This window comes from Zalophus californianus, chromosome 10 (assembly GCF_009762305.2).
Source record: "Zalophus californianus isolate mZalCal1 chromosome 10, mZalCal1.pri.v2, whole genome shotgun sequence".
Taxonomy (NCBI): domain Eukaryota; kingdom Metazoa; phylum Chordata; class Mammalia; order Carnivora; family Otariidae; genus Zalophus; species Zalophus californianus.
In genome coordinates, this window is record NC_045604.1 from 14,298,272 (window position 1) to 14,325,019 (window position 26,748).

At 36.2% G+C, this 26,748-nt stretch overlaps 1 protein-coding gene and 1 pseudogene across 17 annotated transcripts in view; both read right to left on the bottom strand.

The window, feature by feature from the left end:
- Window positions 1-26,748, bottom strand: part of SPATA17 (spermatogenesis associated 17) — a 250,590-nt gene that overhangs the window by 138,232 nt on the left and 85,610 nt on the right. For 15 of the 17 annotated variants that reach the window (XR_003523443.1, XR_003523438.1, XR_003523436.1 and 12 more), the window contains 2 exons: window positions 16,294-16,497; window positions 8,787-8,935 (listed from right to left, as the gene is read on the bottom strand). Coding sequence is in view for 11 of the 17 variants with exons in the window: in XM_027614219.1 (XP_027470020.1) it covers window positions 8,787-8,935; window positions 16,294-16,497 (353 nt within the window). In the remaining 6 variants the exon portion in view is untranslated. Of the gene's footprint in view, window positions 1-4,954; window positions 5,040-8,786; window positions 8,936-16,293; window positions 16,498-26,748 lie in introns of those variants that run through there. The other 2 variants (XM_027614224.1, XM_027614225.1) reach the window with 2 other exon arrangements.
- LOC118356055 lies at window positions 9,518-10,196 on the bottom strand (annotated as a pseudogene).

Here is a 26,748-nt window from a genome sequence, read left to right on the forward strand (position 1 = left end):
GATAACTAAGTGTAAGCTGAAGATTTATGAGAAAGACACTACTAGCAGATAAAGCTAACCAGCAGAAAGAAGATAAGAGGCAGAAATGCAGAGAAAAGCAGAGATGACACTAGAGAGAGAAATCATGCCCCTGCAGCCCCCAAGGTCACTTTAGTCCAATTTCTCTTTGGTTCCTCATATTTCTATAAGATTCCTTGCTGTATCTTTTCAAACACACCCTTACACCCTTTTCAGTTACCTTGAATGGATCTTTGTCCTTTGCAGCTAAGGAAGCTCTAAGACAGTGATTCTAAATGTATCTGTGCCCTTGACCACACCATCCACACCTTATCAGACTGCTCCCCAAATTTGGTTTAGGGTTTATAGGATTCTACCTATAAAGCTGTCTGGCAACCTTTCTCTTCCCCTCCACTACCAATGTCCTTATTCTACTGTAAGTCCTCTTTATCGCAGACTTGGACTATGGTAACTTAGGTCCCCTAACTGGTCTTTGTCACCACTGACTCCCATATCTTACCCATGGACTGAGCTAGTATAGAGTGATATTTTTAATCTATCTGACCCCCTCACTCCAGTGAGGGTTTTATACCACCTTTTATATGGTAAAGTCCAAATACTTTATCATTGTTCACATGGCCCTTTACACTCTGGCTCCACCTAGACTTTCCAACTCGTCTCTGCCCCATTTCATGAGGTACCAAAGCCATGAGCTGAGTTTCACAAGATACCTCAGAAGGCAAGCTGAAATCCTCATAAGCTATGCACTTTGTAACACAGAGATGGCTTTATCCAGGCTACCTCCTCTCGCCACTCTCCTTGCTCTGTCTGGCAAACTTCGGTTCAGGTTTCAAGCTTCTTCTGACCCCAGCACACTTTTTAAACACTAAACTGAAACAGGAAAATCCAGGCTGTATAAATGCCAGAACAATATAAGAATGTTGAATATGGCACAAAATGACTATACCTCTTTCAAAAGAGCAATTCCATGTACTTCATCAACTGACCTAAAGTCGACAGGGAAAACTTTATCTAGCATACGTCAAGGCGTTGTATTAGGAAGAGTGCATAGAATCTGATAATACCAAACTAAAAGACTGCAAGTGTTGTTTTATGACTTGTTCAATTACATACACCAAAAGTGTATTTAATATTCTCAGGATATCACTAAAAGTATTCCAAATTATCAGTTATGTTGATGTCATAAATATTAAACTTCTTTAGCCTTAGATGTCTGCCAAAACAGAATTCTAGTATTCTGTGGTCATTTATTTAAAAAATCTTTTTTTTTTTTTTTTTTTTTTTAGGGACATTGTGAACAAAACAAGAGCACAGTTCTCACTGTAGAGCCAAAGTAATAAAGGGCTCTTTTGTAGACAAATCCTAGAACTTCTTAATTATACACAGGCTTATTATCTGTATCTCCAGTTTTATAAAGTACCAGAACTTCATTAGAAAAATTAAGCTGGAAAAATGAAGGCAGCACTTTGTAAATTTCCAGTGGAAATTAGCTGGGAGAGGCAGAGGAATACTGGATCAAAAGAGGGTAATCATGCTTAACTGTGCCCTAGAGCACCCGCATGTTTAATACGATTTGCACAGTAACTACCTCTCCTATTACTGCTTGTTTGGAGTAGTCTGTGTTAATGGGGTTAGCTAATTTAGTATTTTAACTTAAAAAGGCTCTGCTGATTAATAAATGTTGCATACTGTGCTAGTAATTAAAATAAATGGAAGAGTTACAAATAAAAGTTGAATTGTTAAGAAAACATTATCTGAAAATATATGATAATCCCTATTTATAATACAATAACAGTTCAGAAAATATGCAAATTATAAAGGTCTAAAGTGTTTGAAAATCCCAAAAGTCAAAAAAGTTTTGAGATGTGTTAAATTTCTTTATCACTACTCTTTAGTGAAAAATATAACCAGATCTTATTTCTATATACATTTTTTAAAATGCCCTTTTTAAAAACTATTTAGATCTAGTTTCTGAACTTTTCCCATAACATTTTCCAATGGTAACTGTCTATAAAATGATACTGATACTTAATTAGAAGCAATATTTAAAAGGTTTAAAAATGACTAATCTATTTACCAAGCCTTCGGTCTAAGCTAGGTTGCAAATCTGAGGGAATGAAGGCAGATACATAGGATTCATAGATGCTGAATGTTTTTCACCAGTGCCAACAAATGGCAGAGCTAGTTCTGCTTTGCTACTAAATATGTATAGGATGTCTCCCATTTCACCTAATCTGAATGACAGAGGGTGACAGAACGTGTCATCCCAAATAACGCCACTTTGGCAAAGGATTATTTTGAACTAAAAGCACTTGAAAAGAATAGGTACATGAAACGTGATCTGAACTCCCCCACCCCCTTTTTTTCCCCTAAAATCAGGAGATAACACGTCCATAGGATAGCTGACTTTCCTATATCAGGAGAAAAGAAATGTTCTTGTCACCAGAGATGAGGAGTTGAAGCCGAGAGAATTTTTTTTTTTTTTTAAAGATCTTATTTATTTATTCATGAAAGACAGAGAGAGAGAGGCAGAGGGAGAAGCAGGCTCCCAAGGAGCAGGGAGCCCGACGCGGGACTCGATCCCAGGACTCTGGGATCATGACCTGAGCCGAAGGCAGACGCTTAACCATCTGAGCCACCCAGGCGCCCAAGCCGAGAGAATTTTGTAAAACAGAACTTGTTAAATAACTTTTATCTTCCTTTGGTCTCCCCACACATTTTATTTTTCTACAGTTGTAGCAAAATTTTCTCATTGTTCAAGCTAATGTATAAGCACTCAGGACTTGCCATTAGTGGGTGTTCATTTCCTTATGGGGCTCCTGTGTCACGTAATACTTATATTTAATAAATGTGTGTGCTCTTTTCCTATTAATCTTTCTTAGGTCAATATAATTCTCAGGCCCAGCTGAAAACCCTAAGGGGGTAGAGGGAAAGTTTTGCCTCTCCTACAATAACTATCAGAAACTTAACACCTTTTATTTTTCAAAAAGATGTAGAGACAGCTTTTCAGTGGTCTGTACTCAGGTTCTTATTAAAGCCTACACGATTTAAAATATAATATCCTTATACTATGATTCAGTCATGAACTTCTCTTCATAGGGAGGCTCAAGCCACAATCATATTTTTTTAATCCTCTAAGTGACCATACCTTAAACCTGCAGAAGAATCTCAAATCTTTAGGAATCCAAGGATTTCCCTCAAGTTTAGCTCAGGTTTATAATTAATCTAAACACCAAAGTCTGATCTAGCAAGGTAGTTCCTTAATTTGAAGAACAAGTTGTATTAGTTTTTTATTGCTCCTACAATATACCACCACAAGCTTAGTGGCTTAAAGAATACGAATTTATTATCTTAGAGTTCTGGAGGTCAGAAGTCTGAAATGGGTCTCACTGGGCTAAAATCAGGGTGTTGGCAGGGCTGTATTCCTTCTGAAGATTTTTTTTTTTTTAAGATTTTATTTACTTATTTGAGGGAGAGAGAGAGAGAAAACACGAGCAGGGGGACAGGCAGAGGGAGTAGCAGACTCCTCACTGAGCAGGGAGCCTGATGTGGGGCTTGATCCCAGGACACCAAGATCATGACCTGAGCCGAAAGCAGGTGCTTAACCAACCAAGCCACCCAGGCGCCCCTCCTTCTGGAGATTCTATGGGAGAATTCATTTCTTTACCTTTCCCAGCTGCTGGAGACTGACAGTATTCCTGGGTTGTAGCTGCTTACTCTGTACTCAAAGGCAACAAAGACGAGTTGTCTTTCCCACATCACATCACTCTGACCTTCCATGTAGTCAAATCTCTGCCTCCCTCTTCCACTTTTAAGGACCCTTGTGATTACATTGGGCCCATCCAGATCATCTAGGATAATCTCCCTCAGCTTTAAATTCTTAATGATATCTGCAAAGTCCTCTTCATCATGGAAGGTACAACATATTCACAGGCTCCTGAGATGAGGTTCTGGACTCTGGGGTGGGGGCTGGGGGGAGCATTATTTTGCCTTCCAGAACACAGACTGGCACTGACTTCTACTGCAATGTCTTAAGTCCATTCCATTTTGGACCCAGTTATAGTTTGCATAATCATATTCTCTGTATTAAGTCAGAATGTTTACAATTAACAGAAGGTATTAACATATAGGACCTTAGCCCCTCTCATAAGACTTTAAGTGAAGCCCCTATCAGCCTATACCACCTGACTTATGATCACCCACCCCATTCCATCTCTGCCACTTGATGGGTAAGTTAGACATTTACTTGGATAGCTCTTGGATGGCATGGCCTTCCACTTCTTCCACCTCTTAATAACAATGATTTCTTTCTCCACTTCATCTGGGCAACTTGCATGGTTCCATTTTACATCTAAAAATATTCTTTGAAATGTTCTCTGAAAAAATCTAAAACAAATATGTGTTGCTGTTTCCATTTTTTTAAAAAGTAAAAATAATCCTTTTTTATGTTTTTGAGTGAATTTCAGATCGAGTAAATCATGGGAGTTAGAAAACTCCTCAATGGAAGCAGAAGAGCACATGGGGTACAAAGAGGATGAAAGCACCTCAGTAGCTCTGGAGCACAGAGTTTCTTAAGAAATGTGGCAGACTGGCTGGAGAAACAAGCCTAGACCCCATCCTGAAGGACCTTGTATCTTGTGACAAAGAATTAAAATTTATCCTGGAGTTGATAAGAAGCCATTAAAAAGTATCTTGTCTGAATAACAGCTTGCTTAAATTTCTCTAGTATTGTGGTAAATGCACTGAATGGGAATAAGACTGGGCAGACCAGATAGGCTTTTTATAGCAATTAAAAGAAGAACTTACAAGTGCCTAAATTAAATCAGAATTAGAAAGGAAGAGACTGAATTTGAGAGATACTTAAAAGGTAGACCAGACAGGGTTTGAGGACCAAGAGAATGCTGGAGAAGGATAACAGTGTAACTTGTAGGTCCCTACCTTGGGCAAAAAGTTGGTGTTAACAATTCACATTCAAGATAAGAAGAAGCAGGCCAAAGTGGGATACACTGAGTTGGGAACATCTGGTGGAGAAGTAAATAAAAATGGCAGTTGAAAATATAAATCTGGAATGTAAGAGTAAGATCTTAGAGATTTACAGTGGGAAGCATTGCATAGAGGTGGGAGTTGGTCTCTCAATCAGAAGCAATCATTCACACGTTATATAGAGAAGGAGAAGGTAAAGAAAAGAGTTGAATGTTGAGTCCCGCCATCACCTTCGCTCTATTCCACTACCTCTCACCAAAGTACTGCAATATTCTCCTAATGGTTTTCCTTCCCTCCAGCACATTTCTTTTCAAATACAATTGTCCCACAATCAACAAATACAGTTTCTTTCTATGACATCCTTTTACTCCAAAACCTTAAATAATTCTTCATTGTCTACAGATAAACCCTCCAATCCTTGGCCTTGAAGCCTTGCCCACTTTTTCTTTCTACTGCCTCACACATGAACATTAGCTTCTGTCAAATTGGTCCTCTCATTGTCCTGTGAACTTTTTCTACTGTCATTTTTTTTCATACTGTCAGTCTGCTTTTATCTTTTCTTTATCAAATCTAAACCATCTTTCACAGAATCAATTTAGTTCCTTCTCTTTGAAGAACACCTTCCTAGACCAGCAGAGACCAGAGCAAATGCTACATTAAAAAAAAAAAAAATCATGACACATACTGTCTTTAATACACACTTGATGATTTTCCAGTGCTTATCTATGGCAATTCTTACTCAGAATTTCATTAAGTTTTCTGATTTGATTTAAAGCTAGAAGCACAGGAGTTCCATAAGAACAGAGAATTTGTCTATTTTATTCACTGCTAAATCCCAAGAGCCTAGAACTATTCCAGACATGCAAGCATTTGTTAAATCAAAAAACACCTCTGTATATTTCTCACAGTATCTAGCTGAGAGCTTTTCACATAAAAGTTACTCAGCAATTATTTACTAATTGCTTATTTAATTTCCTGGTTTCATAAAGATAGACATATGAATAAGAAAAATAATTTTCTTTAAGAAAAAATGAAACTGGAATAAATTTCTTTAGGAAAAAGAACAAATAAAGCTCTAAAATGCTTCCAAAAAACCCTGTGTAATCTGTACTCAATGTGTAAAATATTGTCCCACTTCCTATGCTTATTTTGAAGAACATAAAAGAATGTGACCTTATTTAGAAATAGGACTGTTGCAGATGTAACAAGATGAGGTCATACTGAAGTAAGGCCCCTAATGTAGATAGGACCCTCTGCATTAAAAAATTATGCATCTCTGTGGTAAAGGAATACTTTTTTCCTAATTTCTATCACAGAACTCTTATCTGTAAAGATATAAAAATCTAAATTTCTAACATTTCTTCTGCCTCACAAGATACGATTACATTACGCAGTATATGAAAACCAAAATGGTTTTAGAAGAAGCTACAAAATATCACTGTTTCAATTCTCAAAAAAACTGAATTATCCATAGGCTAGTTGCTAAAACCAACTGCTTAGCCCCCTTGCTAAAAACATGGTAGATTCAAATCTATAAGTAATTTCTTGAGTATTCCCAGCTGGATTTGTTCCTGATTGGTTGATAATCCTAGAAGCATTTTCCATCTGAAAGCTTCAGGGTAAAGGGTCATCTGCATGGTATCCACAGAGGTTGAAGATATTTACAAGTATTCCATGGAAAGTACAAGTGCAGCACCTTTCTTTGGGGATAATATTGATATCTCCTCCTTCCAGGCTTATAAAGGAAGATACTACAAAAAGATACTTCAGTATCTTTGATACACAGTGATTTCTAGAGAAATATTAATGTGGTCAATTATTTGAGCAATTAATCTTATTATTTGATAAATAACAAGATTTGCATCATTGAAAACAAAAATAATTCTGAGTAATATAACTCCTTAGATATTCATCACTAAATTGCATATTTTGCTTGACTAAGTCTGAGCAGCATTAATCTTGTATAATCTCTTTGGTAAAACAAATCTACCTCCCCAAAACCAATTGGAAATAAATGTTTTTTGTTTTTTTATTCATCATACATTGGGTGACTGTTAATTACTGAAGGAAGGTATGGAATACTCTATAGCTAATTATTTCATGTCAAGTAATTGCTATGAAATAAAAAATTTCTAAAAATTACTTGACATGCATGCCAATTTTATCTTTCATCTGAGTTTGTGTGAAAATTTTTATTTTTAAAGAGACTTTTCAGAAATGCATGATTAAAATAAGGCACATTATATATCCCTCCTGACTTGTCAAATGATCCAAAATCCACTGTGCTGGATGAGAGGTAATTCTAGTTTCTTTACATAACAAAACATACTTTGCAATGTATTTTGGAATTATCATTATGTTATATTTATAATATGATGACTAGTTCATATTATAAATTATGTAAAAATAAGTTTATATGTTGTTGACTATTATATAAGAATTTATAGCAATATTTTATATTATAATTATAAAATTATAATAATTTATATTAGAATAATATAATTATCTTATTAATTAGAATATTTATAATATTAAAGAATTATAAGACACAATACAAAGATAATTACAGGATATATTATAGGGCAATAATAATAACTTTTAAAAAGCCATTCTAGATTTTAAGTGGTCTGTTTACAAATTACATACAACTATATTGATGACAAATGCCTTGAGAGAGAGGAAGTGCTTTGGAGAAAGATGTATGAATTGAGACCCAAATCAGTGAGGCTAATAAAATAATATTAAATTGCATCTACTATGAGAATTTCCTTTATCTTTTTCAGTCATCTTCCTCAGTAGTAAAGACACTAACCTCCTACACTGCACCTGATTTATTAAATGTGTATCAATGTTTCCAAATTAAATTTAGTCCACATTAAGAGAAATGTTTTTGTTCTACTGGATCTTATTTTAGAATCATCATAGGCTTTCACCAGATAATTAAGGTAATTATTTTCATATATACATGGACAGTAGTCACTTATCCCCTTGAAATGCCATTCATTTTCTTTTGTTTTGAGGAGTTACATACACACACACACACACACACACACACACACATATACACATTATATATATATTTATATGCACATATAAATATATATTATACATATATGCACATTTATATATATACACATTTATATTTATATAATATATACACATTTACATAAATTTATATATTAATATAATTTATAATATATACACATTTATATAAATGTAAAACATTCTAAATGTGTATATATTATATAAATACATCTATATTATAATATCTTATAAATTATAATATGATATAAATAATACATATATATTTTTAAAGATTTTATTTATTTGAGAGAGAGAATGAGATAGAGAGAGAGCATGAGAGGGGAGAGGGTCAGAGGGAGAAGCAGACTCCCCGCTGAGCAGGGAGCCCGACGTGAGACTCGATCCCAGGACTCCAGGATCATGACCTGAGCCGAAGGCAGTCGCTTAACCAACTGAGCCACCCAGGCGCCCAACATATTTATTTATATAATATAAAATTATATAAATTTATATATTATATAAATGTATATATATGTCTGTGTATTTATATATATAAATGTGTATATATGTGTATATAATAAATATATATATAAGTATGTAGGATATTTGCATATTGAAAAACGGTTGCTTCTCAATAGGTTGCTTCTGAATTCCTTTTCTCACAAATAAAAGATTCTCCACAATATCAGGAAATACAAAATGTTAAATCACTTAAGGCACCACACATACTACAGCTATTTTTTTTTAAGCTAAGAACTCACATATTGTCATTTACATCTCGCATCCATTCCTGTCTTCTGAATTCCTCTCTGGCCACCTTTAACTCACTGATTGGTTCTGCTACCCACAATGTTGGCTCCAAAGGCTTGTAGCGCTGTTCTAATACTTCAGTGATATCACGGAATGGTCCCTGACAAGAAAGAATGAGGAAATATTTTATTATGGAAGACTTTCTGTCATATTATTGATGATTAAGGATGCTGAATATCTACAAAGTATACCAAGTTTACCAAAAGAACAAGCTGTTCTCTTAATTAGAAAATACACAGAATGTCACAACTTCAAAAAATGCTCACACAAGTTGAAGTTAAAATACTAAAATATTTTAAATTAGCCAAAATTTTCTCTACTTACATCAAAAGACTTTTTACGCTAAAACTGTTAAATTTGTAGTTATGTTACTTTGTTTTCTAATTTAAAAAAAAATTTCTTCCGATATAACTTAAAAAGAATTCTCTCCCTTTTTAAGTAAAGATATTAGAAAAGATTCTCAGCATTGCTTTCAAAAAGCCTTCCTATCAATAGAAATAGGATAGCAAGGTTTTTTTCATTAAAATAAAGCTTTTAAGTGAATTCCACATCCTACATTTAACTGGTAACCCTCCAAAAACAGAGGGCCATAACTGTAATTAATTTAAGTGTTCTTTAGTAAAAATTCTTTTTTTAAAAAAAAAAAAAACCCAATGTATTTATTTAATATATTCATCACAAGGGCTCAACCAGAGACTTAATTTAAAAAACAGAAACAAAACAAAAATGACACCACAGCTTAAGATACAGAGTCCTAGACAGAAATGAAGAGAAAGACTATCTAAGGAGAAAATAAAAAGACAACACAAAGAGAGAGGCTGGACAGTCAGGGATCTTGGCTGGAGACCTGCTTCGAGTAGGTTTCTTGCAGATACTTCTTAAAGGCTGTGGGGTTTTTCCAGAGCTCGGCAGCATGCGTGTTCAAAGGACTATCAATGTTTGGTTCTCCTAGCAGGCTCTGGATGGACAGCAGGATGGTCCTGACATCATACAGGGCAGACCACTTGTCCTTCAGGATGTCCAGGCAGATGTTTCCCTGGGTGTCCACGTTGGGGTGGTAGCAGGGTGGGAGGAACTTCACCGTGGGCGCATTGTAAGGGTAGCCACTGGGGAACTCCAGCGAGAGCTTATACCTCAGGTCTTCATAAACTGTGCCTGCTGTCCCATGGATGGTCCCCACCCATTTGAAAAGGTTGTCGGATTCAGGGAAGGCAGAGATGCCTTTGTCACATCATGAGGGTCATCAGCTCCTGCTGTAGCCTCTTGCCCCCGGGGCCCCGGGCGGCGCCCCCGCTGGGCTGGGCTCCTTTGCGGGCGGCGGCGACGCTGGCGGCAGCTGGGTCGCGGTTCTGGGAGGCCATCCCCGGCGGTGCGGGGAGAGAGACAGGAACTCGGAGAGCACAACTGCAACTGCTTTTAGTAAAAATTCTAAGTTCTATTGCATAATAACTCTGATACCAAAGCAACCATCTAATGACACAAATATAGCAGAGGAAAGCCCATAAGCTGCAACAGTGTTTTATAAGATATCCTAGCTTTAAATTAGTAGTTACTTATACTAATTACTAGAATCCACTGGTTGTCTAATTAGTATATTAAACAATACAAATCAGAGGCGGCTCCGGATTTTACTATGTCATTAATTACATACTGCTTTTTTTCCCACCACTGTTGTTGTATAAGACAGAAGTGATATAAAATAGACAAAGATTCCTAATCATATTCCTTATCCTTAAAGATCTCTTCTTTAAATAGGTTATCACTAACAAGACACAGCTGGAGTTACAGCAAGCACTGACTGAAGACTGTGGGGCTAATAAAAAGAAATGATTCACGCCTCATTTATGTTCACTTATGTTTTACATTAATAGAAACCAATAATAGGAACCAGTTACCATAAAAGTCATGGACCGTAAATAACACAAATGGCAAATAAGTATCATCTAGTACTTTTCACAGCTGGACAGGAGGATTGCTATATTTGAAAGTAGTTAATGGATTTTTATTGGAACTTTACTTTTTAAAGATACAGTAACATGATTCCAAGTTCACTATTAAGAAATCAAATGGGGATTTATTATTTTTTTTCCAGATTCTTAACGTTTTACTTCGAGAAATTTTATGGTTTAAAAATTAATGCATGGTTGTGTTATCAGGGGAAAATTACTTCTTTAGACCTTTTTCCTTATATGTAAAATGGAATAATCATCATCTCACAAAAGTGCTCTTAAGATATATAATACAATGTAAGTAACACTCTTAGCATTGTACTGAGAACATACTAAACATTCACAAATGATACCCCTGGCTTTATTTTCATTATTAGTTTCAAGAAAAGTTTGGAGAAGGTTTTGAATAGCAGAATCAAATATATAAGGAAATGCACAAGGCTAGGACTTTGAAGGGACCAGCATTCACAAGGAGGAATGGTCTTCTAAGCGGCCAAACTCTACCTTCTAAACTTTGTTGGTGTATCAACATAAAACATACCCATTTGTTAAGACTTAACCCACTACTTGTTCTGGAACTTACTATTTCCAAAGAGACTAGGAAATGAAAAAGGAGGAGCCCAACTCAAGCAGCAAAATTTAGAATAAGAATAGACCCAGTCTTCCTGATGGGTTCAGTATCTTTGTGACCCCAATCCTCCCGTAATCACATTCACCTCTCTCTCTATCTATCAGTGCCTGGTCCATACATTTATATCTTAGACAAGTGTCCAAGACACTTCGGCAAGTGTCTTGCCTTTGAGCTCAACAGAACTTCTCCCTGGTTAGCAAATGACATATACTGTCAAACTTCTCCTATGCCAAAGCTTCTGTTAATTTGTATTTCTGTTGATAGACAGCCTTTTAGATCTCAAGTGATCACTAATATTGATCATATGTGGAGTGACATGGGGCCTCAGATTTTGGGCATAGCTTCAAACTTCAGAACTGCTCATTGTGCTCATTTCCAAATATTAATCCCTGTAATGCCCAGGCTCAACCGGAATCTACAAGTCTCCTTCGACTCTTAGCTATAGTTTTCCAAAGTTTGACTTTATTTGCATCCAACCAAATCCTAATTATGAGGGTCAAATATATTTATGTTCTTCTATATTTTTAACAACCCATGTTACTTTATATTTTTTCCCATGTTACTTTATAGTCATCTTGTACTTTTTAAAATTTTCTCAATAATATTTCGATATTATTTCTCAATAATATTCAATATTATTTCTCTGAAATAATAATGAAGTTATGTTTTAAACTCCCAGGATTGTCTCATACACTTGAGAAATTTACCTCCCAAGTACAGACAGACCATCAGAGTATAAATATTACCATTTGTAATATAGCATATATAATCTTAGATCTCCCTAATGACGTATATACCTTTCATATTATTAGGTAACATATAGTAAATGTGGTTCAGTCCAATAAAACCACAACATTAAAAATCCCATTCTGTGAAAACAAGAATGGAAAGAAGGAAAAAAAGAAGAAAAGGAAGTGAGAAAAGAAGAAGCCAAAGGAAGCTGAGCGAGAAGAAGATGGGATGAAACAATGGGTTGAGGAAGAATGGGAAGGAAGGAAGAAAAAAAAAAAAAGGAAGTAAGAAAAAGAAGATTAAAATGGTGTGGAGCAGAGGGAGGAGGACCAGGGATAGGAATGAAGGAGACAGGGAAAGAAGAAAAGAGAAAAGGAACAAGGGAAGAGAGAAGAAGGAAGAAAGAAGGGAGCAGAGAAAGAAAAGAAAATTAACAAGGATCATTATTTGGTAGTATGCTAGTATGTGGTATGCTAGTATGATAAAGGTGATTTATGAGCGTATCTGTGTATGTACACACATGTATGTATATCTATCTGCAAATATCTGCATATGTATACACACATATACATATATAAAATCTTCCATAGAGGGGCGCCTGTGTGGCTGTCGTTGGGCGTCTGCCTTCGGCTCAGGTCCTGATCCTGGGATCGGGCCCAGCATCTGGCTCCCTGCTCCGCGGGAGGCCTGCTTCTCCCTCTCCCACTGCCTGTGTTCCCTCTCTCGCTGTGTCTCTCTCTGTCAAATAAATAAATAAAATCTTTAAAAAAAAATCTTCCATATACATGTGTATTCCATATATATATATATATATACACACACATGTATATTATATGAATGTATGTAATATTTTCTATGTGCCTTCATATATATATATGTATATACACACACACACACACACTATTGTAGTATAAGAAATACATATCTGATGGTTTTTGTCACTGATTCCTGGCATAGAGCTCCTAAAATGCTTAGAATTTCCTGAGTGATGGGGTGACTCTGTTATCGATAAACAAGGTTACACCTGAGATTATGCTAATGAGGTGATTTAGGTTGGGTCCTTAGTAGCCTCTTGATCAAACTGGTCACCAGAAAGACCAAATGATTAGAAGGTTGAAATTTCCAGTCCCTGCTTCTGATCTCCAGGGAAAGGTAATGGAGTTCCAGACTGAGCTTTATAAAAACTCTTACACAAGGAGATTTGATGAGATTCTCAACTGGCGCACACATCTATGTGCTGGGAGAGAGGTGCATCCCAGCTCCGTAAGAAGAGAAGCCTGTGCACTCTGGACCCTTTCAGACCTCACTCTATGTTCCACTTCACTGGGCTGTTTATTTGTATCCTTTATAATAAAGCAGCAAATGTAAATAAAATGTCTTCCTGTGTTCTCTGAACCGTTCTAGCAAATTATCAAACCTTAGGATGGGGTCATGGGACCCCTCAATTTATAGCCAGCTCAGTAAGAAGTACAGGAGACCCAGAAATTGCTACCAGTATGTGAAGTGAAGAACAATTTTGTGGGGTTAAGCCCTTGAGCTGCGGAGTCTGCACCAATTCCTGGTAGTTAGTGTTAAAACTGGCTTGAATCACTGGACACCAAATAGTAGTCAGAGAATCAGAGAATTAGTTGTTGGTGTCGGAAAACATCTCGATCACATATATATATATTTTCCCACATATATTTATATACTTATTGTATTTATTTACTATATTTATTATATAAATATATAGGTATACATCTTCCATACAAATACATATAACCATTTTTACATGTATATTATATATGTATAAAAATTGTCCACATATATTATTCACATATACCTTATATATAGCTATATGTATATGTCTTCCATACGCATTCCATAAATACTAAATACATATATGTATACATAGAATGCTATGGGGGGGAAGCCATGTAAGGTACTAAAGGGGTTATATTGAGAAAAGTACATTAATAAAGATGAAGAGTAAATAAAAACTAGTATAAAATAAGCTATATTATAAAAGCATAAAAAAGCAAAGCAAAGCAGTAAAGTTAATGTGAAATATAAGTATTATAAAACTCATATAAAATGATATTAAATGTGTATGGTTAACGTTGTGAGTATTACACAGTGTGGCAGTTTGGTCTGGATAACTTCTAGAGTGTTTCCAACTCAGATACATTTACATACCTATATCTTATCAATACCATATCATTTTCACATTTCCTAAGAAGTTGCATTCAGAATTAGTCTATGAATTCCATGTATTACCAATAGCTATCTCATTGAATATAGCATAAAATATGGATTATTAAGTATTCAAATATACAGTGTTATATCTGACACTTTAGCAATCACTGAATACTTAATACACAAGCAATGGAGTTACTAGAATTATCTTCATTATAGAATAATAAATTGAATTGCTCATTCTGATGGTATCATGTAAAATCATTCTTTGCATCATCTGAAATAGTAATATGCATAATTCAAATGGTAAAAATTCAGTTACCTAGAATATAAAATTTATTTTATAAATGCCTTTATTAGAGTATTGGTATAACCTATATTTTGAAAAGAATAATGAAACCATACTCTGAAGATATGTTCCAAAATAAACTGAAAATTTTCCAAATTATCTCTCTTTTGTCCCCTTGCTCAACTCTCCCCTTCCTGCCACTTTATTTCAGAAAGAGGGAGCACTCTCAGCTTCTATGTTTTTTGGTATAGTTTTTTTTTTTTTTTTTTTTACAGCTCTTTCTATAATATAGTATAAGCCATCAGTTAATGGTATTTTTTAAAAATAGGATTATCAATTAGTAATTTTAAGAGAGCAAAAAAAAAAAAAAAGAATGCACAAATAAAGGGAATAAAAGACCCAATTACAGAAAGTGAATACGTAACATCTCAAATAATTACAGCAAAGTGGGAAATTGCCCTATGGCATAGATGAAGTTGTCCTCTAGCAAGTTGATGAAATGGCTGGGGGTGTGAAAAGCAGTCTCTAAGATGACCTCCAACGATCCCACTTTCTGGGATTCAAACCCTTGAGCGGACTGGATTTATTCACTTCTAAAAAATGAAATATGGCAGAATGGGAGGTCACTTGTGGCATGAGGTCATGAAAAGGCTTGTGGCTTCTGCTCTGAGGAGCCTCTCACTCTCTGTCAGATCACTCCCCTGAGGGAAGCCAGCGGCCAGTGAGGCAGCTCTACAGACGGCCAATGTGAGGGACTGAGATATGAAAACAAGCAACCCTATGAGTGACCCTCGAAGAGGGTCTCCTCATCCTCCTGCTCTTTCCTACAACTGAGTGTCCACATGAAATCACAGCACTGTCCGGCACCTTGACTGCAACTTCATGGCAGATCTTGAGTCAGAGGCACTCACCTAAGCTGTACCTACAACACTGACCCACAGAAACTGTGAGAGAAGAAATGTGGGTTGGTTTAAGCCATCAGGTTTTCAAGTTATTCATTACATAGCAAAAGATATACAGAGGAAGACCTGTGTCGGGAACTACTTGGTGGGAGTTCTGGGAATCTGGCCAAGTGAACCCAAATCAACCCAATTCTAGGTTGATGCCCCCTGGTGGCAGTTGTCTACTCCAAATTAAATATCGATGGGGATGATCAATGGGGCCTTTGGGACAGTGATGATCTTCTCTCAACACATCCCACTCCACCCTATAGCCTTAGGAAATCATTTGTCCGTCCAGCTCTATAGCAACCCACAGGGAAGACTTTTTTGTCTCTGCCCGAGTCTTGCATTGTTTTGGGTCCTCTATAATTCTCTCAACTTATACTTTTAAATTATGTTTACAACTGTATATAGATATGAATCATCAGAACACATCATATTTTTGTAGCAATATGTTATAACAAGTACCGTTATAACAATGTTTTTAAAGAAAAAGGCTAGATCAGCCCAAAATCTTAAGTGTTAACTTCGTATTTGAAATAATAAAATTCAGTACCATAGAATTATTTGATTACTTCCCTCATACATATTTTAAACATACTTTATGTTTATTATTTAAAATTGGATTCCATAAAAAATAATTTTCCTTTCTTGTCACAAAGACAAAAGAACAGTAACTTTTTTAAAAAAACAGCAAGAATACAATCATTGACAGAATTCTTATACAGAACTAATGAGTACCTGACATTGTTTCCTATCAATGGGTGGCAGAATTTCAGATCGAGGAAAGGAACGGGCACTCGTACAAGCTAGCCAACTGCTAAGGCTGATGCAGCGCTTCTGCTTAACTTTAGACCTTTGGTATGTTAAAGGCTTTGCCTTTTGTAACCTCAATTCCCAGGGATCAGGATCTTTTCTGAATGGTGAATTGTATATACCTGGAATCTAAAGAAAAAGAACATAATTGTTATTTTTAACTTTAACTTTTTACATGAAGTAAAAGGAAGATGAAGTTGTATCATAAAAATTTTCATATGTTTAAGGACTATTTTTAAGTAGAACTCTAGTTCTTAACTAGAGGCTGGCTTTAAATTCATCTAAGGAGATTATAAAATACTCACTTTGTCTACACTCCAGACCAACAATTTCAGAATCATTCATAGTTAAAGACCAAAAATGTTAAAAATCACTGAGCTATAGCTTCTACCCGGCATATATGGCATATTTTATATAACCGTATTTTAGAAAAAATTACAGAAGGACCTTAAGTCATTCTTTCTGTTAACTATGTATATGTGTATTTAATCACATCCGTAAGTCATACATTCACTCACACAAACTCAAATATGCGATGCTTGAACCAGTTTCAGGCACAAAATATGCACTCAGTAAATACTTGGTTGCTTTAACGATTATGATTAAACCCATATATTTTTCCTAAAATGTGCTCTTCTGTTATGCCACCGTTATATGCAGAAATTTTTCTGGTCACTCTATTTATTGATGGACTCAGCAGTTCTAAAGTATTATGATTACCCAAGATCCTTGTCTTTGAAAAACTATCTTAGAAATTTTATATTTCCTGGGGCACCTGGGTGGCATGATCTCAGGGTCTTGGGATTGAGTCCCACATCGGGCTCCCTGTGCAGCAGGGAGTCTGATTCTCTCTCTCCCCCTCTCCCCCTTCTCCCTTGCTCATGTTCTCTCTCGCTCTTGCTCTCTTCAAATAAATAAATAAATAAAATCTTTAAAAAGAAGAGATAGAAAATTTTATATTTTCAGCCTAATATTTCAGTTAAGTGTTAACCTTTTTCTAATACCAACTGAGACTAGATTCAGTGTCCTGTCCCTAATGCCACATTAAGAGCCTGGGGCCAACTCTGTCAGAGCTCTTACCTACCTACCACATTGTTTCATAATTACCTTTGTGTGTATCAATCTTCCCTAAACAAGCAGCTGGAGCACAGGGCCTCTGTTTTAGGGATTTTTGTAGCCCCATGGCCTCCTGGAGTCCCGGGCACATAGTAGACACTCAAAAACAATGCACTCTGCAGAAGGACCTGTGAAGCCTGTATTTACTCTTGTTTTCCAAAGCCGCATCAAGATCTCAGGAAAATGTTTGAGGTTTATTTCAAAATCTTATCAACTTCTTTCAAAGAATTATAGATTATACCCTTTTTATCTTTCTTAATACATCAGTTTTGCTGTGCTTTCAAACACATTGTGATCTAGAATTAAATTATCAAAGATCCACTTGGGTTACCTCCAACTCAACTGTTCCTGTGTTATAACTGAATTTTATTAGATAAAACAAAGCCAATGAAAATATACTTAAAAATATCTTAAAAAATATTTTTGAACTGGGTTTTCTTTGGGATTTTTTTCCCTATATAACTTATACAAGAAAAAAAGTGTTGAAACATTACAGGCAATTGTATAAACCATATTTAATGTCATGCTGACCATTCTCTCACTATAATACTAAATACCAAACAAGGTCGATTCATAAACAGCTTAAATGATGTTAATAAAAAACAGTATGGACACATATTTAAAATAGTTTTTAGTGTAATTTTGAAGGGGTGAAAATTTTTAAGATGATTTTTAGAGTGAATTTCTATGATGAGAATCTACCAACTGTAATGAGAAGAAAACCAACAAATACTACATTAAATAGGCTATCCTGACATAAATATAACTAAATCTCCATAGTCTATGAAAAAGATAGGAGTATGCCATTCTATTTAGTGATGATCTAGCTGACTTAAGTCTATTAATCATTTCCACAACCTTGCAGATAGTAAAATACACACAATTTAACTAGATTATAATTTATCAGTTAAAAATATCTATCTACTTGAATAACTGTTACCAGCCATTAACTTTACCCCATTAGAAATCTTCTTTGGTCTCCTTCCACATTTGCATGCACATGTATACATAGGCTAGATGGGAAATGCAAATAGATCAGTAGACATGATAGCTTTCTTAAATTATATTTTGCAACCTATATGGAGACCTTCTCATGTGTATTCTCTTTGCAATTTAAATCAAATATAGGTAGAAAATATATTTTAATTGAATTTAAAATGTATCATTTAAAATCTTCAAGGTGTCAGTTATTTTAGAAATTAATTTAATACATTTGCTAGCTTACGTCAATGAAAACAGTTCAGCCCTTTCTCAATCCCTACCGCAAGCAAATACCCTGTTTATTTATATTGATACAGTATGCATTTAGCCATTACTTCTTGAATAAAACCTTAACTTACTATTGTCTCAACTGCTGCATTTTATAATTTGTAAGCCACTTGTGAATAATGGTTTGTTGTTGATTTTTAAAAATATTACTATGAGTCACAAAAGACAAAGTTAATCCTAAGGGACCATGACATATTTTTCAGTTTTCACATTTTTCACAACTTAGAAGGGCTACTGCCAAGCTAGCTTTTGGGACTTCATTTTCAGCAATAATTTTCTAGAGTGACCAACACTATGGGGAAATCTGTGCTAACTGTTTAAAAAAAAAAAAAGCCTACAACTGAGTTATTTGCAGTACTGTCATGCTAACATTCAACTCAATAAGACCCAAGAAATCTCGGGAGAGGACTCTGCTAATAGCTTCTTACTGACCTCCTTGCATCAGGCTGGGCTGCTGACTGGTGGCCCAGTGGTGAATACGGCAAATGAGGTGTGAAAGCACTGATTTTTTTTAAAGGCTATGATTCTGACTCGTCAAAAGGAGAAAAAAAAAAAAAGGCAATGAGTTATATAATAGATATATATTTTTCTTGAATTCCCCCCTTCAGACCCTCCATCATGGGAACTTAAGCATGACCTGGAATATTAATTATGTCAGGTTGAGCAACGAGCAAATGTACCATTTGTTACCCAGTCACCCTTAGCATTACATTAATATTTTGAACCATTCCATATTTCTAACAATCTATCAGTTGCTCTTTTCTTCTCAGTTTTTATTCCTTAGACTTATAAGTATTGTATGGGAAAGTACTTTAAAAATGCAATTGATTTAAAAACAAATGGATGATGGATTTGAAGCATCTACTATTTTATTTCATGGAGAATGTTTTTACGATCATTTTCCACTCATCCACAGACCTTCATTTTGTAATTGCCTGGGGGAACCTATATTCTAATTCTCCCCTCTTCTCTTTGTTATTGAGGTTTACTTCTAAAACAAGGTGCTGTAAAATAAAAAGAATCTGAAACATGATTTTGTATATCTATAATTCCCAAAGCACAATGATTAGTCTTTCCATTTCATATTTTACCATATGAGAAATAATAATCTCTCGTAATTTCAAAGTAACTGCTCACTCAGGAATGAGGAACTACTAAGTATACAGGAGAGGTGGGAAAATTCAAGTTTCACTTTTGCAAATGACAATTACACAGCAAATGGGAGTTGACTGCCACATAAAGGAACAAAATCAGAAAGTATTTTCTTGCATCAGGATTCAGAATTTGTGAATACTGGGAGAGATACACAGTTCTAAAAAGGGGGGGATGCTGAGTAAAAGATGTTCAGGATCTAAGCTTTAATCAAAATTATTTTAAAAAGATTAGACACTAAGCCAGCACAGAAGGGCAGAAGATCTCTACTAACGAGGAAAGTCAAAATGGGCCGGAGAACTGTGAATGAAGTATTTGTGAGGGTAGGGACTGCTGAATCAACACTGACCAACGCACTTCATCATAATTATCAGGACACACCAGTACCAGGGGATTTATAAAAATCCCACTCAGCAAATAATTGCCCTGCTGTTAGAAGACAGTCAGAGTGTTAACACACTGTCACAGTCCAGTGTTTAGTAAGATATTCTACATTCAATTACTCTTGCTGAGAACTAAAAGGAACCATGGTCATTTCGCACCACCTCAGTTACGCTTCCGCATGCATTTCAGACAACAGCCATGTTAACCCTCACATACGGTACCCCAGAAGGAAGAAGGATTTCATGGAAACATTTGGGATTCACAAGGAACATATCTGGTATAAAACTTATCTCTATATAGCAAGATTTAGAAAGAAAAAACTATTACTAACTATACATGCTTTTCTGTGACTTCAGTGAAGAAGTCGAATTTTTAAATGTTTTGAGTCAAAGTACAGAGTGGGGTCATGTTAAATGGAGAATCCTGAAGTAGCTGGCTTCATTAGTTTAACAAATGATTTTTATGAATCATTTTGATATCCTAAACATTATCATCATATATTAAAATATTTTCATTAAATATTGATTAAAACAATGAAAGTTAAATAAAATACCATCCTCTACATACTAACTCAATTCAATAAATATGTAGCATCTACTAACTTCGAAACACTTTACTGGATCTAAGGTGGGTACAGATGAATGAAAAGTGATCACTCCCACCAAGCCATTCTCAGTGGTGGGAGAGGGGAGGCCTAGGAGAGCAATTTTGTGACTGACAATAACATAGCCAGCCTGTAGTAAGTACCCACTAATTGCTGTTGTAAAAGAGGTTTACATCTTTTAGAACTGTGGAAAAAATATCCGACTTTCTTCTAAAGGTGGGTAGAATTTTGATAATAAAAAGGGAAGAAAGGCATTGCAGGCTAAGGGAAGGGTAAAAATAAAGACAAACATATTTGTGGGAAAACACAGAACAGCTGTTCAGTGACTATCACATTGGCCAGTTTAAGCATGAGGCTATAGTCAGAGATGAGCTTATAAAGATAAATTGGGGCCAAACTCTAAAAGGCTGCAAATTACACTTAATTCTGCATAAAATGGAAATCTGTTGATTTTCACATTCTCTCTTAGAAGGTAAACTCAGGAAGAAGTCTGAAGCAGGCCTACAGAAACAGACTCCATGAAAACACAGGTGAAAACCACAATTTAAGGGACAGAACAAGCATCAGAACCAGACTCAGAGCAGGCATACTGAAATTATCAGAACAGAAATTTAAAACAACTATTAACATGTTAAGGGATCTAGTGGATAAACTAGACAGCAGGCAAGAACAAACAGGCAATGAAAACAGAGATATGGAAATTCTAAGAATCAAAAAGAAACACCAAGAAAAACATGATAACATAAATGAAGACTGCTTTTGATGGATTTATTTGTAGACAGGACATGTCTGATTAAAGAATCTCTGAATCTGAGGATATGTCAACAGAAAATTCCAAAATGGAAAGGCAAAGAAAAAAGTCTGATAAAAATATAACAGAACAGGTGTGCCTGGGTGGCGCAGTCAGTTAAGCACCCAACTCTTGGTTTCAGCTTGGCTTGTGATCTCAGGGTTGTAAGACTGAGCCCCAAGTTGGGATCTGTGCTCAGCACGGAGTCTGCTTGAGATTTTCTCTTCCTCTCCCTCTGCCCCTACCCCTTGTGCTCTCTCTCTCAAATAAAAATAGATAAATGTTTAAATATGTGTATGTAACAGAATATCCAAGAAAGGTGGGACAACTACAAAAGGTATAACATGCACATAATGGGAACCCAGGAGAAGGAAGAGAGAAAGGAACAGAAGACATATTTGAAGTAATAATGCGTGAAGATTTCCCCCAAATTAATATCAGGCACCAAACCACAGATCCAAGAAGCTCAGAGAACACCAAGTAAAATAAATGACAAACACACAAACATATACAGAGGTATAGCATATTCAAACTTCTAAGAATCAAAGATAAGATGTTACAAGAAGCAGAAGTGATAAGCACCTTACCTACAGAGAGGCAAAGACAAGAATTACATCCAACTTTTCCTCAGAAATAATGCAAGCAAGACAAGATGCCTAGAGTGAACCCTAATATAAACTATGGACTTTGGGTAATAATGATGTGTGGGGGTAAAGAATATATGGCAACTTCCTGACCAAATTTGTTGTGTACTCAAAACTGCTCAAATTTTTAAAAGCCTACAAAAATAGTTAAACATCTGCTTAGTATATAACACAACACTTCCATTCCTGGGAATCTATACAAGAGAGGTGAAAAAACATGGAACACTGCCTCTCTCAACACCTGGCTCAGAGTACACAATCAATCCATGCTTATCTGAATAAGTGATATAGACCAAAAGTCTATAAAGGAGGTGAAGACTGCTTATTGAAAGGTAAGAAGAAAGAACAGTGGAAACAGAAGAATGACATGGACAGGGAGCATTCTATAGAAACAGGACCAGAAGACTCTGATAATAATGTTTATTAAAAAGAACATAAGAGAATGTGGACTTACAGAAAAACCTGGGCTTAGAACCCAGGCAGAGGAGGTAGAAAGAGAAGCAGTTATGCAGGAATATTACTACCTGTTTTGGAGTTATTAGAACTGAGCTCCCAAAAATCCAGGTTGAAAGGTCCAGTGCATAGTTGTAATAGTAGGTCTGGAATTGGGAAAGAGGTCATAGTGAGCGATTGGAGTGTTTTCTGAATAAAAATACCTGAAGGTCTGAAAACAGATGGGGTCATTGAGGGAGAGCATGGAGAGAATTCAGGGGAACAGTCTTAGGAGTGTGTACATATAAGAAATAAGTGGGAGAAGAGATGCCCATGAAGGACACTCAAAAGAGCAAACAGTGAGGGAGGAGAGGCAGTTCACAAGGGAGAAGACCGTTTCATGAAGGAGGTCAGCAGTGTCAGAAGCTCAGGAGAGGTAGAACAGCACGAGGACAAAGAATGCACAACTGGCATGGTAATTAGAAGGTGACAGGTGACCTCCACAGAAGTAAATTATGTTCTTGTGGCACAAATCACATCGCCATTCATTGAATGTGAGGAAAGAAAAAAGAAGTGGAGACTGATTTGAGTCTTCTAAAATATAGCAATATTATGATGACTCAGAAAATCTTGGGACTAAAAGAACATCCCCCTTCCCCTGCCCCCCAACAGGATTCCCTTTAACTATACTGCATTTTGAAAGAATTTCTAAGAGAAGAGTCTACGTAAAAGACTTTCTGGGAAATCTTCCCCACTAAACTATTCCTTTATCTTTTTCTCTGCAAATGTCAAGTCACTATTCTACCGATCCCTGCAAGGACTGGATGAAAGTTGCTTATTTTCTTGCTCAGGGAAATTTTCTAGGCCTGTTCCTTTCCCTAACACATAGCAACCCCCCTACCCACCCCCCAGTATAGCTTCATTTACCTCCTCTCCTCCTCTATCTGCTACCTTGGCACTCTCTCCAGCTTTGGCTTTGATTCCTGCTTTTCGATTTGAGTCACAGCATTGACAGTTTATCAATAATTATAAAATACTGAAATTAGCATTGATATGTATATATAGCCATACTGAGAATAGACTATTCTGTGGGTTTAGGATGCCTGGTATTTGAGCAGTATGAAAGAAGAGAAGGGATGGGCCTGGTGTGTAAGGTGAAGGAAGACATTCCCAGAAAACAGCGAGATGTGCAAAGGAGCAGAAACTTTAAATAACTGTGATATTAAAGAACTATAAATAGTCCCATATAATATCAGAGTAAAGATACACATTGAACACTACTGAATAGACTATTGAAGAAGACTGAGAAGAAATGATCAAAGAGCAGAAGGTTGACCACAGTGTCACCAAGGCCAAAGGAAGCTCCAATACCACAGGTGTGATGAGCAGTGTGCAAATCTCCCAGAGGTCCTGTGGATTTATAATTAGGAGATTCCTGGGTGACCTTATCAAAAGGTATTCTGAGTAGAGCAGTGAGAGTGGACACCCAGTTCCACAGTGATGTGAAAACTCCCTATTGCGATGCCTTTAACACACGATTTCTACACGTTCTGGGCTGGCTTATTATACGTACTAGTGAAGTCTGAATGACCTAAGAAAAACAGTAAAGCATGTTTTTATGACCACCACCCACCTCAAGCCTTCCATTATATACCATTGTTCCCCCCTCAGAAACCTATTTTCTCTTGCTCAGTTCCTCTACAGATGATTTAATTTGAAAATGATTTCATGGTTTGGGTTTAAAATATGACTTTCAAGACAATTAGTTGCTAAAAGAAAAATACTTAGCATCACAGAAACAGGCAACAGAATTGAAAATTTTCTTTTGTTAAAGAAAATGTACTAATAGAATGGAGCATTTGTCAAACTTTATTCCCAGTGTTATCTGAGGCTCTGCAAGAAACTGATTTCCCAAGAGTCTTTGAAGAAAGATTTCTTAAGCAAACAGGAGGAAGCCATTTTAAGTTTTATCAAAGTATAGGACTGACTGCCTCATGGGGAAATGCTATGTTGCCTTAATCTGGTTGGCTACAATCTTGTGACCAAATCTCAAAGACCACCTCTTTTTTAGACTACTGTGCTCTCACAGGCTTGCTCTGTCGACCTGTGACTTCTTGGATGGAAATTATTAATTAGAACCTATTAGGTTAGATTATACCTGCCACTTTGTGATAATTGAGCTGAGTCTTTAGTATTTTTGCACTTTTCTGTGTTATCCTTCAATAAAAATTTTGTTTTATCTTTTTTAGGTTATCTTTTGCTTCCTTATTTTGCTTTGACCTCCTTAGCGGTAGGGAGCCCAGAAAATTCCACTATGCTTCATAACCGTTATCTTTTTTCAACTCAAACGTAAGCTCTCTTCTGGTGGTAACACAATTGGCCACAAACACAATTAGAGGGAAAGTAAGTTAACTGAAGGGAGATGACAACACAATATTTTGATAAAAAAACTGATCTGGTCTAAAATGAGTAACAGTCTAGTCTCTGGCTTTTGGGGTGTACTGCTGGGTTATTTCACAAGTTTTTATGTGAGCTTTTTCTTTCATTTCCTTCATTTCAAAAATATGAGGGAATAATACCTCCCTTATACTTTTTATTTTATTTTTTTAATTTTTTTTAAAGATTTGATTTATTTATTTGATAGAGAAAGGGGACACAAGCAGGGGGAGTGGGAGAGGGAGAAGCAGGTTTCCCATGGAGCAGGGAATCGGATGTGGGGCTCGATCCCAGGACCCCGGGATCATGACCTGAGCCCAAGGCAGACGCTTAACCAACTGAGCCACCCAGGCGCCCCTCCCTTATACTTTTTGATCCGTTAATTCACTTTCAGCCCTACATATTATTACTGTGCTAATGAAAATAAAGAACAGGCACAGAGACTTAAATTTCTCTACATTAAGAGATAATCAGATCAAATAACTGTATTTGCTTTTTTGTCAAATTGGCATGTCAAATAATTGTCTGCCGAATTAATCCCAGCTCTCCTTTAGATTCTCTGGTATCCTCATCCTCAACTACCCTGTTCCTTTTCTCAGTACTTCTGATCCCTCGCCTATAATCTTTTCAACCTTGCCCTGTGGAACCCTTCTCCCATCTATGCTAAACAACTTCTCTTTGCCCCCAAATTTTTCAATAAATATATTCTCTACCTTTTTTTTTTAATATGACTGAAGCTTCCTTCGCCTCTAGAACACCACTTCCCTTGCAGCAAGCCTACTGAACAAAGCATTTTAGTACTCCCCTGTACCACAGTGACTAGGGAGAGATTTGCATTTTCTTAGTTACCCAATGTCATTTTCAAACCAGTACTCATCAACCTTCTTGCAGTCTAAATTATGCATTCTTTTATCCCTCCCTGTGGTTATCATATACAGACCCGCTGGTCATTTGCCCATACTCATGATAGTCTTTGGCACTTAGTTCAGTCTTCCTTTCTACTATGTGCTCTGGGATAACTTCTGGGTGATTTCATGTATAGGTGGGTGACCCATCCCAACAGTATAGTCTCACAGTTCTTTGACTCCTCCAACTTCACTGACCTTTATCTTTACACATTACTAGTTAGAGCAAGAGAAAGATGACAAAAACATTTACATTCTTACAGATACCTCTTTATCTCAAATCATATGATCACAAAACAATGTGTAACCGTGTTGAGTAGGATGTCTGTTGTTTCAGAACGTCAGCTGATGCCTCAAAGATGAAAATACTTCTTTTTAAAAGATTGATTTATTTTAGAGGGCGGGGGGAGGGGCAGAGGGGGACAGAGAGAGAGAGAGACCATCTCAAGCAGCCTCCTTACTGAGTATAGAGCCCAACTGAGGGCTTGATTCCATGACCCTGAGATCATGATCTGAACCAAAATCAAGAGTCAGACGCTCAACCAACTGAACCATCAGGTGCCCCAAGATGAAAATACTTAATAGATGATATAACTACCCACCCTTATTCCTCTGTTCATGGCTCTTTTCCCAAGAAGACAAACTCAT